The following is a 14,883-nucleotide window of genomic DNA, read 5'->3' on the forward strand; positions in this document are numbered from 1 at the left end:
ACGGACGATTAACTGAACCCTACCTCAATGAAAGACTTGTTAATGACCGACTTCCAAAAAGCTGCGAATAGCAGTGTCAGGAATTTTTAATAAGAAAACTGTTTCAAAGGTGCAATCATCCAATCAAAACTCAAAAAGGAAGTGATGTGCACTGTGTCCTCGCTCTGCTGAAAAACAAAAAAACAAATCAGTACTGTGTGAAATGTGACCGTCCAATCTGTCAAACTTGCCGTTCCGTGGTGTGTAAGGATTGTGGAGAAGAAGACATCTAGTGGGTTTTAAGTGGTTGTGAAAATGACGTAAATGACTGTGAAATACAAAAGTTTTATGAGTTTTGTATACTATAATATTTAAATGTACCTTTGAAGTTGCTTTGGAGCAATGAACATTTAAAATTTATTTTCATTTAAATTTAATTCGTGGGAGTGCGATTTTCTTTTAAAATCAGTGACGGTAAAACAATTGTGCGTTATCTCACCATCTATAATCAGTAAAGATGTTAATTTCTCATTGTAGGTAATGCAAAATGTATAAGAAAACATTATTGACCTGTATTTATTTTTGAAATGTGGTCATCCATTCTATGGTATCATTTTCGACCCCACAACGCCAGTCGAGGGTTAATAGGGTATAATATCATTTGGACACACTTGTGTTTATTGTAGGTATTAGTAATATTTACTTGCACAAATGATAGCTGAGAATTGTACGTAAGAGTAGTGGCAGAAATTTTAATTTTGAATGTGACTGTTGTGATCAGCCCTACCTGGTGTCAAAACGAGAGCAAAATTTGGTAGTCTTGGAACATACAGTTTCTTAAAACATGCCCTACTTGCTTTAACAGCAGCTGACATGAAATATTCTTGGCAGAAATGAAGGTGCGAGTCAACCCTCGGGAAGACACTCAGCTGATCGTGCGCACGGAGGACAAAGGCGCGCCCCGTGCACCGTTGCCACGTCTCCTCACATCTGGTATAAAGCAGGCAGGCGCTGTCTGTCTGGTCAATACCAACAGGGGAGACGTTCAGGCCGGGAAGAAAGAGCGGCCTGCCTGCTCTGGCCCACTGAATGGCGGGACGGCCGAGCGGTAGGTTTTCTTTTTTACCTCACCGATCCAACAGTGCGCGCAAAGACTCCGCTTAAAAAGACTATTACGAGGCGGAAAGAAAAGGAAATAAAATTTCTGAAACTACATACGTTCGACGACGTAAACAAACAATGGTCTCACAGTCCCGACAGTGTGTCACACATCAGCACATTCTCAATAAACGGTACTCTTACTTCACAATGACGGCCATGGCCAGGCGACAATATCAAATTTCTATTTAATTAATAACTTAGTGGACACTTACGAGCTTCTATGAAGGTTCATATAAATGTGCTGCGTATTCATTCCCGTTAACACTCAACAGCGGCACAGTAATATGTAATACGTACACAGTTTACAATACAATATGTCAGTAGGCCCTACCACAAAAGCACTTGTTCGCCATTAACATTCAATTTAAAATCATGTCTCATTTATCTTCTGTAGCTTTGTCGCGGATATATTTGGTATATTTATATAGTTTAGTATATCTATGTAACTGGTGCTAGTCGCTGTTTTCTTCCTCCACAAATGACACAATTAATAGTAATAAATAACTATAATAATGATAATCACTATAATAATAATAATCCTTAATTTTAAAATAACTAAAGTACGCCTACGACGTACACAAACAGCCAGTCCCCGGGCTGGCGCGGTGAAAACCCCCCGGCCTGACAGGGATCAAACCCAGTGCCCTCTGAACCGAAGGCCGCTACGATAAGCACTGAGGCAACGAGGCAGACCACTTTCAAATAAATAACTCCACTTTATAAAGCAAAACAATGCGAGAATGTATCGTAACTATAGCCATATTTTTTTCCCTGCACAAGACTGTGTTCCTGCAGAGGACCAAGAAGCCATACTATGAACCTGGGCCCCAAATAATTTTCGGTAAAGGTATGCATCTTTCCTTCAGCATGAAATACACGTTAGCAAATCTTACGCGGTAGAATATCTAAGAGAGAAAGTCCGATGCTAGTGACCCACCTTCCCGCCCCAGAAATACAGTACATGTACTTTTATAACAAAATATTACGAATCATCCGACATTTTCTATAAATCCCGACTGAAGAGCCACTGCTATTTGCTGAAATTTATTACGTATGACGTCACTCCCGTAATTCAATACACAGATTTCATTAACAATTTCCGACCAACAAAAATCGAAACAGTACAAGACGTGGGCATACTGATATTTAATAACCCATCATTGCAACGGTACGCGTAGGTCGCCTACGGGAACTCCCGGCACTAAACGCCACACACAATTTCATTTTTCACTACAACGATGATTTTGTCAGCAGTTGGTAACCGTGTTAGGAATTTAAGGCGATCATCTCAGGAAGCTCTCTTACACTTAATCACTAGAAAAGCATCCATACGCATAACTTATAATTACAAATGACAATTAACAGTAATAAATAACTATAATGATAATCCTTAATTTTAAAATAACTAAAGTACGCCTAAATGACGAAACTACAGTAATCCATTCCGGTGGAAAACTCTTCCAAGAATCCAATCTGTCTCTATGGCTCACGATAGAAGCAAAACGCCGGCCTCAGAACGTGGGATCATTAGTGAGGGGATATAAGCTCACAGTGGTGTGACAGAACGCTTCTTCATTGCTTCCACTTCCTGTACTTGTGCTAGACCAGTGTTGCCAACTTAGCGGATTTTCCGCCAAATTTGGCGGAATTCTAGATTTATTATAGCGGAATTTAGCGTTTTAACCAATTTACTTTTTCTAAAAAATTTGTACTCCAGTCTGTCTCTGAGCTATTCCGTATTTCTTGTCAGGAGCTAGCAGTCACACGAGGAAAATATGTTGACGAATGACGACAGATAATGAAACTGTGAGAGAGTAGCATTTATATTCATGCTATGAAGGAAGACCATTTAATGAACTGGTCTGTTCTGTGTATGGCCGTTGAGGTAGGAGATTCACCTAGTTTGCACCCGGCAGTAAAACGCCTACAAGTTTTAGCTCGGCGGCTCGCAGGCAGGGGGTTAATCACAGTGAAACTCACAGATCAGGTGAGTACAGACATTTACTACTATTACTACTACTACTACTACTACTACTACTACTACTACTATTATTATTATTATTGTTATGTGCGTATGGACCCAATGGATCACGCAAAGCTCTAACGATTGTTTTCCTAGTTGGCAAACAGCTCTCATCCTTTCTCCGAGGATCCTTTTTCGTTCTTCTGCCCACTTTGCTCCTGTCTTCTTTTTCACTTCGTTCTCTGGTTGCACTTTCCATCCATTAATTTTTTCCTATAGAGGTTTCTGTCCGCGGTCTCATTTGAGTTCATCTGGGCTTTTTCGAGATCCTTCTTCACTTCAAGTACCCATGGAATATTTTTTTGATGTTCTATGTAGGTGAGAATCGTGTGTGTCAGTCTACTTGCCGGCAGTCTGCGGACGTGCCCATAAAATTTCAGACGTCTTTTGCGGATGTCTGCTGCAATGTTGGAAAGCTGGAAAGCTCTTCTGTCACTTTGCGTGACCTCAGTCTATATCCATCTTCTATTTTTCGGGGGCCGACAATTTTCCGCACATTATTATTATTATTATTATTATTATTATTATTATTATTATTATTATTACTACCCATTATTTGAGATCGGATTTCTTGGCGGAATTTTAGCGGATTTTTAGTAGTATTTAGCGGATCTTGAAAATATAAGTTGGCAACACTGTGCTAGACTCCTCGCTGTCATCTTTCCTATCCGATCTATCTCTGTTCTCCTTTGAAGAGAACGATAATCACGACCTGTCCTCCTCCAATCACCTCACACGACGCTGTTTCATGGGCACTCAGTGCAACAGTGCGGGTCACTCCAAGAGGAATTGTTGCGGTTTCGTGCCATGTCCACTTCCTTCCCAATCCCAGCACCACCTAAAATTTTAATACTTCCTCTTTAAACTATTGACATTATCGAAAATGATAAAAACCCCTCAAGGTGAATGTGACAATTAGCCCACATGTCGCTATGCCTAACCTACCTCACTGTAAACTGAATCGTCGAACCGTCGAAACGCGACAATGCTGTGGCGAGAAGAAGCCAGTCTTGTGTGAAATGCCCTTCTAAATTCTTGTGCGTTGTGTATTCACAGTGTTTCCGAAACAGGAACAGCGATGTTGGCACTCTAATGTCAGTGAAGAGGAAGTGCAGGCTATCAAACAGACGATTCGTGAGCACTGTGGTGCTTATTCTAAAGAAGCAGAAAATTGTAAACCGGTGGGTTACCGTGAGTTAACGGAAGCATAGCGATGGTACGGTACGACGACGGTCAAACTCACTTTGGAGCGCTAGGGGCATGAAGATTGTCTTACACCGTATTACTGCGCTTTACGAGACGTGGGCTAGATCATACCTTAAGCGCCAATGCAACGAGTGGCGTCATTATGGAACAACACACAGAACGTGAAACTTACGGTGTTTCTAGTCTTGTCTAACACATGCCGTACCGCAAAAACAGACTGTTAACGCAGCGCAGTATTTCTGTAATTTTGTGGAGCAGCGTTGCGAAGAAAGCAGCAATACTTCCTGCAGAACCCTCCCATCGTGATGCAGGATAATGCGTAGACACATGTAGTCGATTCATACGGTCGCTGGGGTTGGGAGGTGCTTTTCCATCCACCATAATCACCAGACTTAAGCCTCTGTGATTATAACTTGATCCCAAATATGAAGGAACCACTTGGTGGCATTTGCTTCCGGACTGTTCCCGACATTCTGCAGGCAATAAATGGATCGCTTCATCAGAGACATCAACAGAACAGGACTTGCTACATCGCAGGAAACTAGTGGGCAATGCTGGTGACAACACTGAAAGACTGTAAATGTTTCACACAGGTGCCTAAATAGTAAGCAGTTCCGACTATTAAAGTTCCAGCCTATATAAATGGTCCTCTCATATCCGACCGCCCAACACGATATGGAAATTGTCCTGTGCGACATTCAACTAACCGCCGCAGAAGATTGGTGAGCTGGAGGTCAACAAAGAAGAGCTTAACGATGATCAGAACATTACCGCTGTTGATACGAAAAGATTAGTCATTCTGTGGTCAATGAATTCCTTCATTTCTTTTCAAAAAAATAGATCATCCACAATGTCATCTACGATTTTTTCTCGAATTCTATTAACATGACATCATTAGTTAAATGCACAACAACTTATAAAACATAATCTAATAACTCTCATTTGACCGATGGAGTAGTTTGTAATATACCTTATTCCTATGGAAATGAAAGTTGTGGGAAATTGCCATCGAGTCTGAAAAAATATTAACAATTTCGTTGTTGTTATTTACTTTTACGTCGCACCGACACAGATAGGTCTTATGGCGACGATGGGATAGGAAAAGCCTAGGAATGGGACGGAAGCGGCCGTGGCCTTAATTAAGGTACAGCCACAGCATTTGCCTGGTGTGAAAATGGGAAACCACGGAAACCATCTTCAGGGCTGCCGACAGTGGAATTCGAACCCACTATCTCCCGGATGCAAGCTCACAGCTGTGCGCTCCTAACCACACGGCCAACTCGCCCGGTAACAACAATTTCCATGTTTTTAAAGGATTTCAATGAACATTATACTAGCATTATAAAAATATTAAGATGAGCCCTAATATGAATGAATCAGTAGTCTACAGAGAACTGTGCTATTTTTCACACAAAACGTAGTTAGTTCCAATTTAAAATTATTATTATTATTATTATTATTATTATTATTATTATTATTATTATTAATAATAATAATAATAATAATAATGTTACTGGCTTTACGTCCCACTAACTACTTTTACGTGTTTTTTGGAGACGCCGAGGTGCCGGAATGTAGTCCCGCAGGAGTTCTTTTACGTGCCAGTAAATCTAGGGACAAGAGGCTGACATATTTGAGCACCTTCAAATACCACTGGACTGAGCCAGGATCGAGCCTGCCAATTTAAAATTAACAGCATAAAATAACAACAAGAACATAATTATAATCTATCGTAGAACAACTCTGATAAATCTAGAAGAGAAGCCATTTAGGTTTGTAATCAGGCCTCAATGAAAACTAATGGTAGATAAGTTGTTCTTTCAAAGTAGTTAAAGGAGTGTTTCGCCTTTGTTGTTGTTGTTGTTGTTGTTGGGTCATTTACAGCGAGGTATAAAACGCCAGGGAGAAATTCAGTTAGGCGGAAATGTACTCAACAGTTTGGACTATGCCGACGACTTGGACTTCCTGGCAAACTGCGCAGAAAGCCTTGGAACTTGAAAAGAAATTTCGCATTTCCAAGACAATAATGATGTCAATAGTCAATAGGGAAGAAGCCCAAGAGGTTGGGTATATGAAACTGGAACAGGTGGAGCAGCAAAGCTAATGCAGTGAGCTGGAAGTTGCGATCAGCGGTATTCGGTAAGAAAGAAACGAGTTCTAGGCGGGGAAACTTCTTTACATCGGTCTGTTTTTCAGGCGGACTTCGTTGTACGGGATTACAGCCCTTGGCCTACCAAGCGACCGCTGCTCAGCCCGAAGGCCTGCAGATTACGAGGTGTCGTGTAGTCAGCACGACGAATCCTGTCGGCCGTTATTCTTGGCTTTCTAGACCGGGGCCGCTATCTCACCGTCAGATAGCTCCTCAATTCTAATCACGTAGGCTAAGTGGACCTCGAAACAGCCCTCAGGTCCAGGTAAAAATCCCTTATCTGGCCGGGAATCGAACCCGGGATCTCCGGGTAAGAGGCAGGCACGCTACCCCTACACCACGGGGCCGGCGGTAGACACAAACATGTCGCAACTATTTCAAAAGTGTAATCGGGATGATGATATAAAAGGTCGGTGGTGGGGTCATGTGAGGCGAATGGAGGATGATAGCTTGTCTAGAATAATTGCCTCGCCCTTGGAGGCTAAGAAGAATTTAATGGTAAAATATGTAGATCTTAATGAGGCCAGAGAGTTAGTTGTAAATAGTGTATTGTGTAAGTGCTTAGTTAATTAACAGAAGCTTGCACACTGAACGCTGAAAGGCATAACAGTATATAATGGAAATACATGTACGTATATATGTATGAATGAATGTTGACAAGCGATCGAAGAGGACTCAGGATTGCAGCAAGGCAGTTTATTCCAGGAACTGGAGCAAGTCCCTGACCAGATCGTTCGGCCTTGTAACTTAACACTGACAATGTTTCGTCACAAGGCCTTTTTCCTTCGCCACGCGCTAAACAAGCCTTCACTCTGTAAATAGAATTAGTTGTCAACATTCTTACGAACTAACTAAACAAATAGACAAATATCAAGCAAAAGTAAAATAATACATTCTCAACACGGTCAAAAACTAACTAGGCCATATTAACCCCTCGCATTACCAAGCAGGCTATTCTGGGCATCCCAGTAGGGGTGCTGATATTTTAGAGTTTTGAAATCAGACATTTTGCATTTGTAGTGTTTATACACTTTTAATTTAGCACTTTGAAGAAACACTTAAATTTGAATTAATCCTGATGGTATTTAATGTATTTTGATAATATTAAAGTGGATATAAAATTGCTTTTGCACAGAGGTGATAGTACGAGTGCACCAAGACAACAAAATTGCACATTCGTTTTATATTAACAGGGAAAAAAAAAATGTTTGCTGACAAAGTCAGAATAACAAAAAGAAAATATACGAAATTAACAAAAGTCATGTCCATGAATCGGTGACACTTGAAGGAAACGTTACTCTGTCACTCGTGTTCTCCTAATAACGTATTTACTGAAATATCTGTCAGCGTCCCAAATACATTGCAGAGCTATTTAACCATAACAGCCAACGACATTTGAGGCTGTCCAAGGGTGCACAAACTCTCAGAAGAATAAAAAACACATTTTTATTTAAAAAATACTTCGGTTTCGCATTTATGTAGTATTTTAGTATAACTTTCTCATTTTATATGATGTAGGGGTAGCGTGCCTGCGTCTCGCCCGGAGGCCCCGAGTTCGATTCCGGCCAGGTTAGGGATTTTTTTCTCGACCTGAGGGCTGGTTCGAGGTCCACTTAGCCTACGTGATTAGAATTGAGGAGCTATCTGACGGTGATATGGCGGTCCCGGTTTCGAAAGCCCAGAATAACGGTCGAGAGGATGCGTCATAATGACCACACGACCCCTCGTAATCTGCAGACTTTCGAGCTGAGCAGCGGTCGCTCGGCAGGCCAAAGCCCTTTCAAGGGCGTTAAGTGCCGTGGGGTTTTGTTTTGGTTTTCTCATTATATCGCACTTTAAAAGATAGGTTGGAAAGTGGTTTACAGGTCGAGTAAAATGAAAATACAAACGTGCAAACCTTTAAAAGCATTTTGCGTTTTATCGCTATTGCGAAAAATATCACCGCCCCGAAGTACGAGTTATAAGCAGACCTAGGAATTGAGGCTACATGCCTATTTTTTTCCTATACGGCTAAACTAAAACTAGTTGAATATATTTGAAGTTTTATATTAAAATCGAATGTCTGGTGGGGATTTCGTTGTACCATTTTGCCCACTGTGACATACTCTTACTTTTTTAGAGCTTAAGTGCCTGTTTCTATGTAGTTAATACGTTAATTTTTATATTTACGCAAGGTTTTGAATATCTTAGGGTGGATACTTTTCAAAATACTTTGTAATTACGATGTGAATGAAGAAATTCAAGGAAAATGCCAATCGGTATCTCGAACCTCCATTACTTGAATTTTCAGTATCTCGAAGTAACAAATTTCCCGGCCGTTTCTCCTATTCTTCACGTGTATTACTCGAAATTCGGTTATACGAATTTCTTGAAGCAAAAAAGACTCTTAACTCGAATTTTGAACATTAACTGTGCAATACGGCATTTGTGGTTTGTGACGAGCAGTTAATAAAGAAAGAAAGGGTTACAGTGGTGCTGGGAGTTAATATGACGGGAACCGAAAAACAAAGTCCTCACGATCGGAAAATCGGCGAAGCCTCGCTGTTTCTCGGGAGTAAATTAATTACCCGTCACATATGAAAACAACCCCCGAAGTCGCGGATGACAAGATCCATTTACGAATCTCGGCTGCGTGGTATTGACGAGAAGTTTCAAAGTGAAGGGGCGAAAGGTTAACATTAAAAAAACACAAGAGAGTAACGGATTTTTTCCAAAGGTGTTAACGGAGGTATGTTTCTTGTTTCGCTACTGTACGTACTGTATCTGGTTTCTAAAAAGTTACCATAATAAGGGTTATAATTAAAGTGATGCCATAAAATAGTTAGTCTGTATATTTTTAAATACTGTTAAAAATAATGTATTCAGATACACATGATTCAGTTATGTGCTGTACATGCTCAAAAACAGTATTATCTATATCTGGAAATTTCGATAACTCGAAATAAAATTTACCTCCCGAGGTGATTCGAGATATTGAGGTTCCACTGCAGGCTACAACTGTTACAAGAAACATAAAACGCATTTAAAGATCGTGTATGGTACTATCCATATCCATTGTAACTGTATAATATTTCAATCAGAAATTACAAGCATGACACAATTGTTTTCCTTCGTTTAGTGTAATATCGCTAATATACACCACAACCACAGAGCAATGAGGCCGATGAATTTATAATCATTATTTAATTAAATAGAATTTAAAATGTAAGAAAATAGTTCCCGGCCGCAATATTCATCGTAGCCTCTTTGCTGCTATATACATTAATGTTTAATACTAATGGTGGTGGTGATTTTTGTTTTAAGAAGTAGTACTAGTCAATCATATTCTGTGTTTAATACTAATTAAGTACATTATTAACATTACCGTCATCTGAATAGACAGAAAGACTCATTTGGGTGCGTAAAATACCATGTTTAGCAGCCTGAAAGTTTAGTGCCCATTTTAGGCACCTGAAAGTCGATTTTAAGGCCTAAAAATCCGAGGTCTAATTGTTTTAATAGACACGTGTGGTTTTATTTACGGTCAAATGCAGTAAGTACTTATTGTTACGTATTCTTCTTAGTACTATTGTCCCACTCCGTGGCAGTGCTGAAGTTCGCCGCCCTCCTTTCCCGAAAAAAAAAAAAAAAATTATAAGCTGCTATATAGAGGTGATGTTGAAATGAAACATACATTAAAACATTAAATTAGCGGAATAAAAATGCATGCATGCATCTCACTGGTGAATGAAAGAGTTTTCCTAGACGCACTTTCTTCACACTGCTTCGTTTTGTCATCAAAGTCGTTCTGACGAAGCACATCAACCTCTCCTGCCGTGCTATCGGTCGAAACTGAAAAATAAACACGCAACTCGTTCTGCAATAAACTTTTCATATTCAATTATAGAGTGCACTCGATATCTGCTTGAAAGTGATGAAATTGTTGATGTTTTATTTTCGCAATATAACTGAGAATTATGGTTCCTGTTCATTCTGACATATAACAACACACATTCAGTTTGATTTGCAACAACGCTTACTTGTTTAACGCAAGCATTATGTAACACTATACAAGCAGCCGTGTGGCTGTCCTTTTACAGTCGTCGCAAAAACATAACAAGGTGTTCAAGAACGAACTTCTGCCAGCGAAAAGTTGCACTAAGAAGTGTTTTAAAAGCAAAATTTCGCTGTAAAATTTAAAATTAAAAACGAGAGAAAAACACGTCCACTGGAAAACTCCCGCCCTAGGCCTAAACGAGGGACCGTAGACAACATGAGAGAATGATTGTTCGACAATTCTAATTTCCAATATCCTGCAAGCTGCGTCGGAAATAGATCAGCATGTCTCCTCCCCAACACACTAGTGTCCTGATGATATGTCATATTCAAACTCGCTGTTGTTCTGCTAGTAGCCGATATGATATAGAGATAATATACTTACGGTTCGCCGGAGCTCATGAAGGAGACGCGAAGGCTACATATCAGCTGAGACGTGTGGAGCCACTGCACGCACAAACCGCTGCCATCTCCCGCGGTCCGCACGCAGGGGACCACTCCACGCACTATATTTAGTGTACCTCCAGCCAACATTGCACTTATCGCTCGTTGAGAAAGGACAACATTTATTGTCACCCAGTTCTGACGACAGACATCACCGATCAGTGCAATAGCTATCTGTGAGACATACCCTCGAGGACAACTGTACTCCGGCAGACAAACTACACAGGAGGGATCTTCTCGCCCTGCTACACAGAAACAATACAATGGAGACGATCGGATTGCGGAACTACTGTTACTTTTTGTTATCGTGTAATTACAAGAAACGAAATGGATACGAGTGTTAATTTCCTATTAATAAATTAGTATTGTAGAAGCACATTCCTTTGAAAAACTGTTAAAATGAACGTTTCAGTTATGTGAAATCCTGTTCAAAAATGGAAACAAATATAATCTGCTGTGCTTTGGCCGGTTAATTGAACCATAGACGACTTGGTGAAATGTCAGGGACCAGGTCACTCAGCTACCCCATCCTCCATGGTTCATCATTCTTAGTTGATACCTTTCATTCCTCGATGGACTGAAATACTTCTAATCGTGGAATTGATGATCAACGTCGACTAACATCGTTCTCGGCGACTCACCAAAACTCCCAGTGCACCCTTACCAGTGCTATCCCGAAATTGCTGTGACAGGATTCTAATTCCACTATGGCTTCATGTCACGGCTTGCTAGCAGCTCAACCGTTGACGATATCTGAATGGAACGGAAGTACGTATAAGAAGAACGGACTGACAAATGTTAGTTCTCTATACACTTCGGTCGAAGTTGCTGACAACTTGTGTCATTGTTTATAGAGGAATAATTATCGAAGTTATCTGGACGCGGTGAGAATGATGGTAAAAATACAGTAGTTCTTGGTTCAAAGTACAGTACTTACAGATGTTAGACAAGGCAGTCTTTCATCTTTGTCAATCAATCAATCAATCATGACTGATCTGCATTTAGCCCTGTCGCCCACATCGATTGTTTACGTAGTATTTTCTTAAATGATATCAATGAAGTTGGACATTTATTAAACATCTCCCATTGGCAAATATTTTAAGAATTTCGTATGAGTTTTTTTTTTTCAATCACTGAGATCTATATTTTGCTTCTAGGGCTCCACACGACGCTTACATATTCTAATTTCTGCCTGACTAGTGTATTATACAGATGGATGGATACATGAGGCTACCGGCATCAAAAGGGGCAATCTCCACCTTCCTGCATTTTACAGTACAGTAGAAGTCAATTTTCATGTAATGCATTTGTGTCCACTCTACCTGAATGGCTTTTGCCTTATATACATACATACATACATACATACATACATACATACATACATACATACATACATACATACATACATACATACATACATACATACATACATACATACATACATACAGAAAAGGGGTTGTATGCGAATAATCAAGTAAAACCAGGCATAGGATTAATACTTATTTAGATATTTTAAATGTTATTTTGGAGATTGTTCTTTTTTGATACAAACTGAACGATTTTGGTGGATATTGCTCTTTTTCACATCAAAATCCATGGAGATTGATCTTTTCGTTAATAAAACACAGAATTGTGATACATGTCTACAAGTACGGGCCGTGAAAGCATCAATGTTAACACACGATATAAATTTCACACGGCTTTCCTCTTTTTGCTCAGAATATTTGTGTCTTCTTATCACCCCTGCGATTTTCAACAGGGGGGTTACCTGCTCGTGCATATGTTTTGGCTATAAAGTATGAACACGTTTCTGGAGACATGAAAGATGTGCAGAAAAGCTTGCTGACATACAGGAACATAGAATGTAGTTTAAAATTACTTTCCAATGTGTTTTTCATCTTTTGGTCTCCTCCTCTGCACAGGTTATTAACAAGAACTGATTTCCATTCCCTTTGATTCCGGGTCCATTTGCTCGCTTTTGTGGTTGACACATGTGTTAGGTTTTGTGGAATCGTATCTATCACAGAACACTACAAAGAAAGCTACAGCTTGTTTCGATAAAATAATACTTTCGTGGACCTTCATGTAACTACAGATCCGACAAATTAGCAGGGCAGTCTCACTTTATAACTCCATTGAACGGAAAGAGCTGAATGGAAGTTATGGAGATTGTCCCACTTGATTCCAACAGGTGGCGGAGATTGTACTCTTTGCTAGCAGGCCCTGAAATGAAAGGACTTTTTTTTTTTTTGCAAAAAACTACAACGTAGTTTAGTAGAGGGCTAGTAGTACAAATATAATGGTGTCACTAACTCGATTTTGACGAAAATTGGAGATTGCTCCTTTTGATACAAATAGCCATAAGTTTTTTTTGTTTTGTTTTTTTAAATACACGGTTATCGTGATGCTCATAACGAATCTCAGTATCTTATTTTCTGTGCATCGGAGAGTGAACGTTACTTCTCTGTCTAACAATAACCCAAATCTTTACTTTTATTCAAGGCTTTCAGGAGGCTACGACCTTATCTGCAAGTGAAAACTTGGTCCTAATGGCAGACTGTGGTGAAAGCCTCCAGTCTTAATATCTAGGGGCTTGGAAAAGAGGTGCACTTATGGAAACCAACATTTCCAAGACGAAAGTTATATCAATAGGGAAGAAACCTTACTTCATGTAAATATTAACCGTAATGATAAGCTTTTCCAATTAGTCTAAAAATTATACAACGTTAGTATGTTGTAAAATTTAACTTAAATTAAACAGTGTATTATGGTTGGGCATAATAGCACGCTCTATAGCCTGAGCCACGCCATAGAAAACAAGACGATAATAAATAAATAAATAGTTAAATAATTAAATAAATAGTTAAATAAATAAGAGTACCGAATGCCAGGTTGGGTATACGAAACTGGAACGGGTGGATCGTTTCAAGTGTTTAGGATGTGTATTCTCCCAGATGGTGCAGCAAAGCTAATACAGTAGGGTCGCAGTTGTAGTCAAATGTATTCTGTAAGAAAGAAGCAAGTTCTCCTTACATTGTTTTTTTTTTTTTTCAAATCGACTTTGGGTGGACTCAGAATATCTTATCTATGTTGGAAGTAATGGTGAGAATTACTATACGTAGTACAAACATGTGGGAACAATGGGAGGAGGTTACCCAGAATGAGGAGATACAAGGTGGTGGGTGGTGGTGGTGGTGATGGTTGTCGTAAGAGGAAGTACAACTAGGCAACCATACTCTATATAACACGAATCAGAGAGAAAAATGGAAGGGATCCGACAATTCGAAAATGAAGGTATCGGCTAAAGGAAGTTAAGGGCCACGAAAGGCTTGTGGGGCTCCTTTCAGTAGCCTTTTACGACAGGTGTTATTGAACCGCCACCACCCACAGGGGGAATTCACTCTGCCAATATCGTAAGCTCTCGTCTATCAATTTTGCTGTACTGCGCTGCTTCGTTGAGCAGATGATCCGCAAACTCGTTACCGCAGTTCGCAGCGCGGGCCTAAACCCAGACGATTTCGATTTTATTATTTTTTTTTTCAGTTGTACTTGGCGAGCATCTTCGCTTCCATCTTCATCTGGTGAATAAGAAAGTTATTACATTTTGATGAGTTTATTGTTATGTTACTTTCCGCGAAATATTTTCCTTTATTACCAATATTTCAAGTGATTCAAGTGCTTTCAGAATTGCCAACTGCTCTGCTTGATTATTCCAAAATATTTTATGCCGTTTAAATTTTAACTGTCGTGTACTGTAAGTTTATTTTGCAAAATATAGCTACTCATGAACCAACTTCGATGTCACTTGCTTCCATCTGTAAATATTCGAAGGGTGTAATTCACAAATTGGTTGAACTCACTAACTGCAATGTTTTCTTCTGCTGGA

At 39.7% G+C, this 14,883-nt stretch overlaps 1 protein-coding gene across 3 annotated transcripts in view; it reads right to left on the bottom strand.

Moving 5' to 3' along the window:
• jing (AE binding protein 2 jing) overlaps positions 1 to 14,883 on the bottom strand; it is a 342,693-nt gene that overhangs the window by 88,687 nt on the left and 239,123 nt on the right. The window contains exon 1 of one of the 3 annotated variants that reach the window (XM_068229898.1): positions 10,939 to 11,152. The exons of the other annotated variants lie outside the window; for them this stretch is intronic. Within the exon in view, the coding sequence (XP_068085999.1) occupies positions 10,939 to 11,087 (149 nt within the window). The 5' untranslated portion in view covers positions 11,088 to 11,152. Of the gene's footprint in view, positions 1 to 10,938; positions 11,153 to 14,883 lie in introns of those variants that run through there. 3 annotated transcript variants of the gene reach the window in all.

This window comes from Anabrus simplex, chromosome 12, assembly GCF_040414725.1.
Source record: "Anabrus simplex isolate iqAnaSimp1 chromosome 12, ASM4041472v1, whole genome shotgun sequence".
In the NCBI taxonomy this organism is placed as follows: Eukaryota; Metazoa; Arthropoda; class Insecta; order Orthoptera; family Tettigoniidae; genus Anabrus; species Anabrus simplex.